The following is a 6031-nucleotide window of genomic DNA, read 5'->3' on the forward strand; positions in this document are numbered from 1 at the left end:
TAGCTAGGTAGCGACGGCGTGGCAGCAGTGGGCGGGCGGCAGGGGCGGGCAGAGTGGTGGGAAGTTTCACGTGGTTTCTAGCCCGCCAAAAGTTTACGGAAAGAAAAACTTCCCCTAAACCAGAGGAAAGTTGTGGCCAAGTTTACATGATCCTATACATTTATTTCACGTTTTAGGGGATCTGTTGGAGAAGTTTTTTGGCTCAAACTTCCACTAAATGGTACTCCTTATGTAAAGAAATATAAGATCGTTTAGATGATTAATATAGTGATCTACACAATCTCATATTTCTTTATAGAGAGAGTAGTTTCTTTTTGGATAGGGGATCTGTTGGGGTTGCACTTAGTCACCTAAAACGTATTGCGGTTTGTTTACACTGAGGGAGTACCTCTTTTGGTCGTGTAACCTGTCATGCTTTGGGGTTCTATCCCCAGTTGTTTTCCTTCTTTAATAGAGCACATGCAGTTTTGTTTCATTGTTTTTGAGATAGCTCACCACTCATGCCGAATGGTCCTGCATGGTTTGAAAAATAAATATTTTTCTTCTCCTTTAATAGAGCACATGCAGTTCTCCTGAATGGTTCTAAAAATAAAATCATATGTATCACGAAGCACGCATGGACATATAAATTATATCGAAGTGCTATGTATGTACAAATGATATTACGATAATACTCCCTCCGTTCCAAAATAGATGACCCAACTTTATACTAACTTTGTACTAAAGTTAGTACAAAGTTGAGTCATCTATTTTGGAACGGAGGGAGTAGAATTTAGTTGGAAGAATGTGCCTGCAAAGAGGGCATCAATCAAACACCAAAAAAAAAAGATTCATCTCCGTGCAATGTTCAGCACATCATTTCACACTGCGAACATATGACTACAGATGAACAGGACAAGATTGTAACATAAAACTGAGCTCAGCACTCCACATCATAATTTATTAGGTCTTGCACATCCAATCCTATACATCAGCTCTAGATGAACAGTAAACACCATCTCCCAAAACAATTGAAGTGTGAAGTATCTTTTTCTAGTAAAAACTGTCAAAATGTTGTAGCTAACAAAAACAACAATTTCAAAACCTAACCCCAGCCTCTGCATAAAGCGATACAGGCAGCCAAAATCCCATACACCTACATGATAAAATCTATTGCCTTCAGCAAAACAGGCCCAAACCTTGTCATGTTAAGGACAATGTCCTGCTTGGACATGTAAACCTCCCCAACCTTGTCCCATCCACTGCTCCTAATGGCTTTGGGGTCTTTGATCACAGTATGGTTCCACCCATATTTCTCCAGCAACGTGCTCTCCTCTGGACTGATGCTGTACCTGACATGGCCTAGGCCCATGTCCCGTGCCGGTTTTCCATAGAACCCATCAGCCATGAATTCAATCCCATACGGCACAATGTGCACCACCACTCCCCCTGATCGCAGGAACACCATGTTAGTCAAGCCCGCGCCATGCGCGCCCATGATTGCATCGCACGAGTCAACAAGGCGGGCAAATTCATCAAGACTAGAGTCCATCTTCGGGTCAACCTTGACCACCTCAAAACCAAACCACTCCAGCCCTTGGACAATGTACGGTGCATTGATGAACCTCCGGGTTTTGCCCCGATCAATTAGCATTATGCGGGGCTTCTTGTCAGGATCATCTCTATCAGCCTTGTAGGGAATGGCCACCTTGGCTGCAGGCAGACCATAGGCTTCCCGGACAAACAACCGGAAGTCCATCATTGTGTAGTTCTGCGGTGACAAGTTCGGATAGATGCCAAGGTCACCATGGCTCCTCAGACCAACAATGACATGCGGATAGCACCTCACCTGGTCGTCTGAATCAAAATCTATGATGTCGTGTCGTGTGAGTTTGCTCAAGATTGTCATGTACTTCTTGCTGAACCAGGGTTGATTGTTTGTCACGAGGAGTTGAACATCCCTGTCGAACTGGCGGGCAGTGAGGAACAATGGGACAAGGACATCACTGAAGTCATGCCAAACATTTGCTGTGAGCCCACCCAGGGCAAATACAATGGCTGGCATGGCATGCTTGGAGGTGCACTTTGGTGCTGGTTGCGAGGTATTCAGAGATTTGATGGTCACCTTCTTGACCCAGGGAAGGTTCTTTCGAGACTGGGCTCGAATACTCCACTCTTCACCGTCGGAAGTTTCTGTGTGTGGGACATACATGACAGTGGACGACTGACCAATGGTGCGAGCATCGCCGCACAACTCACATATGTCGAAGCGCGAGTTGGAGAGGTCGCAGACCGTCGAGTTCGGTGGAGGTGTGCACTTGGTGTAAGGTGCTGAACCTGTTTCGCAATAATTGTTAGTCATCGACTTTGAATGTTCAGTACATGCTAGTATTAAATAGTTCCACGAGTACATGTTTTGGTGGTGTTGATTCTCTGAATAATTTTAACGGGTGTAGCTGGTAGCAATGGCAGATATTAGAATGAAATGGTGTTTATGCAAGATGTTTGTGCAAACAATAAATCAAAAGAAGAAAACACCACATCATGCAGTCACCTAGAAAACGAAAACAAGATAAACTGAATAAGCTCCAGAAAGGGTATGCGTAGACTGGGCAATCACCCCCTACAATCAAAATATTTGGACCAGCGGTTTACAGTATGGTCATTGTATTCCTGATGATATTTTATAGCTCGTTAATACAAAATAGCAAACAAGAGTCACTGTCATGTTGTGCTATCAAACAATAGAACCAAATAAAACCAAAGCGAGCAATTTTTCTCAGCTTGGATAGAATTGGCACATAAGCATATTCGAATTGTCACATAAGCATATTTGAATTGTCACATAAGCATATTCGAATTGTCACATAAGCATATTGTGTTTCTTTTGTGACACTAAATTACCAATTTTCTATCTTCTACATGGGTACTATGGGTATATTTGGTTAGTGCCAAAGGTTGCCCTGACAAAAAGTTGGCTAGCCAAAATTTTGCTTAAGGTTCTGCTTGCCAATGCTAACACTGGTTAGAAAAATGAATTACAGTTGGTAAAGGAGGAATAAAGTTAGGATGTGGTACATACATACCTATATGGGATAGAAAGAAATTTCATTATTGTTATCACAAGTACAGACAACAATTGTATAAGCAAACAGAATTTGGTGTTCTGTGTAAACATCATTTACTATTTGCGCAGTTTGGAAGTGAGGTGACCGGCCAACAAAAAATCCTATGTTTTTTCTGGTATAAGTTAGGGTTTTTTATTGTTCTATACTTAAACTGTTATTAGTTCCGCAGATAAACATTAATTCTCGATGAGCTAAAAAAGCTTATGCGTGGTCAATGTCTCATGCCTTCAACCAGGCTTGCTTAACAACTTGAAAAAAATATCTGCCGGATTCAGATCCTCCTAAATCCAAATTTCTAGCCCTTTATTAATCACAACCATGAAACAGTTCCATCCTTAATTTTCACAGTACACAGCACTTCAGTTAAATTCCCCAACAAAGGAAAAAGCTTTGTATTAGTGTGCACTACAAGCCATCCAAATGTGGACCACTAGGATGAATAATTAGCTACTACCCTCTAGAAAGAGGGTCTATTCAACATTTCCATGTGTTGAACATAAGGATAGTACTCACTGTTAGCTTTAGTGCACTACAAGAATCAACTTTACATATAAAAGCGCATCAGTCACTGCTAGTTATAATCACCTCCTTACTCCACTACAGGTGAAGTTGCTTTGGGAGCAAAAGCAAAAACTAAAATGATTAGCTGAAGAACTAGCTTATTTGCAATGACATAACAAGCCTTACCAGATCCTCCTGCATTCCTTTCTTCTTGGTCCGGAGCTGTCGTGGTCGCCATCCCTCCCTCGCCGTCCAAGTCAGAGTTGGCTGGAGTAGTGCCTTGAGATGCTGGTTTGGTCTCTGCATTTTGTCCCCAATCAGAACAATTCAGAACTTATAGACTAGCTGATCCGTCAAATTAGGCCATGAAACAGAGAACGATGCCGCACCAGGAGTGTCCCCTGGAGGCTGTTTCTGCTCTTCCATTGCCTCCATGGAAGATTCATCAAGCTCTGCATCCCCAAAACCGAACCATCAAATTTTACTAATCCGGTCTGGATTCAGAAACCAACGAGCCTCAGTAACTAAAGGGAAATCCCGCCCATTTCCTATGTCCGCTATGCTTACCAATTTTTTGGTCACTCCCCTCCTCTTCTTGCTTTGACGAATCAGACGTCCCCCCTTCTTGCTTTGAGGAATCAGATGTCTCCAAGTCTGAATACGGGAAGCGGTCAACAATCACAAGGAAACGACGAACAAGACACAAGCAACTGCAAAGATGTTGCAAAGCGCATGGATTTCATCTTCTTGCCTTGGTCCGTGGAGGAGACCGGCCGGTCGCGCACCGTCCGGGGGGTGGAGTCGTCCACATGTACCGGGGTGAACCGCGAGGAAGCTGAGATAAATCTCCAGTAAGAACACACGAGGAAGAAGAAGAAGAAGAAGAAGAAGAAGAAGACCAAGTCGGTTGGGCGACTGACCGTCGGGGCCCTGCGGGAAGCGGCCGGTGAAGAGGACGAGGACGAGGACGGCCGCGACGAGGAGGGCGGCGAAGGGCGCGCCGACCCTGCGCCGCCAGATGCCGCCCAGCTGGCTCGCCTTGCTCCTGGCCGCCTTCGGGGACCCCATGGCTCCCCCCGCTCCCTCCCTCTCTTGCTGGTCTTGCTGCGGCACTGGCAGTCACTCCCTCGAGCTTCTTCTTCTGCTGCTACTTTGTAGTGGTATGCCGCTGCGCTGCACCATGAAGAAGGGACAGAGCGGCGACAGACGGCGGCGGTAGGGCCTCGCGGCTTGGCCTGTGGAATGCGGAAGCTTGCGGGGAAAGGAATGATGGAGCTCTGATCGGAGAAAGCTTGCCTGCTCCGGTGGATTGGATCATTAAAAGGGGAAAAGGGGATCTGGGTTGGGTCTGGGGCGGCCGCCAAGAACTCGATTCAACTCAGACTGAGGGGACAGACAAGGAAAGGATAGTTTGTTTTGTGTTTTCGACGCCGAGAAGGATGGTTGGTTAGTTTTCGCTCATACTCCTACTACTCGAGTTTGCGTGGGACCCACTCCGCAGTACAGACACACAGAGAGCATGCGCGGCAGCGCCCGGAGAGAATGGTACTGCTGCTGTAGACGGCCGGGCTTGAGAAAAAGAAATGGCATCGTGACAAGGAGCCTGCTGCAATTTCGAAGCGCAAGTACTTCAAACGTGTTCCTTCGGTATAAAACCGAAAACCGCACCGAATATTAGATTAACCGAATTTTCGGTTAGCAATTTTCACCTACCATTTTCGGTTTTTGGTTTTGCTAACCGAATTTGAAGAAAAACCAAATGGTAGAAACCGAATTTTCGGTTTATACCGAACGCCCGCCCCTAGCTTCGGCCCAAATGGGGCATGGATCCGGCGCTAGGCCGACCATAGCTACCTCGCCAGAGGTTGAGCGGTCTGTCTGGCGTCCGAACGCGCTGGCGGACACGCACCCCCTCCGGCGGCGCGCCGAGCATTAGGACGCACCACGTGCCTCGTCCGACGAGGCCATGGCACGGGGTGCCCGCCGTGCAAGACGCCGCGCGCGGGAACCGGCGGCGGCCCGGACCATCAATCCGAGCGCCCTAACCGCATCGTGGTGGACATCGGCGGCTCGTTCCCGGATGGATCCATCATCGATCTGACGTCCACCGGCACCGTTCGGATTCCGCTCTCCGACGAGGAAGAGTAGAGCATGGGAGAAGGCGGGGCCTTGAGTCCCGTGAGCCAGCTCGTGTCCCATGCCCTACCCTAGCTTGTCGGCGACTGATAACCCACAAGTATAGGGGATCGCAACAGTTTTCGAGGGTAAAGTATTCAACCCAAAGTTATTGATTCGACACAAGGGGAGCCAGAGAATACTCTCAAGTATTAGCAGTTGAGTTGTCAATTCAACCACACCTGGAAACTTAGTATCTGCAGCAAAGTGTTTAGTAGCAAAGTAATATGATAGTAGTGATCCCCTAT

At 46.7% G+C, this 6031-nt stretch overlaps 1 protein-coding gene across 1 annotated transcript; it reads right to left on the bottom strand.

Moving 5' to 3' along the window:
* Nucleotides 1-900: 900 nt before the first annotated feature.
* On the bottom strand, nt 901-5054 carry LOC125528520 (beta-1,2-xylosyltransferase XYXT1-like). Its single transcript, XM_048692974.1, has 6 exons — nt 4529-5054; nt 4360-4443; nt 4176-4262; nt 3998-4060; nt 3795-3908; nt 901-2316 (listed from the first exon to the last, which is right to left on the bottom strand). The coding sequence occupies exons 1-6, from the start codon at nt 4674-4676 to the stop codon at nt 1136-1138; spliced, it is 1677 nt and encodes a 558-aa protein (XP_048548931.1). The 5' UTR covers nt 4677-5054; the 3' UTR covers nt 901-1135.
* Nucleotides 5055-6031: the final 977 nt, after the last annotated feature.

This window comes from Triticum urartu, unplaced genomic scaffold, assembly GCF_003073215.2.
Source record: "Triticum urartu cultivar G1812 unplaced genomic scaffold, Tu2.1 TuUngrouped_contig_4933, whole genome shotgun sequence".
In the NCBI taxonomy this organism is placed as follows: Eukaryota; Viridiplantae; Streptophyta; class Magnoliopsida; order Poales; family Poaceae; genus Triticum; species Triticum urartu.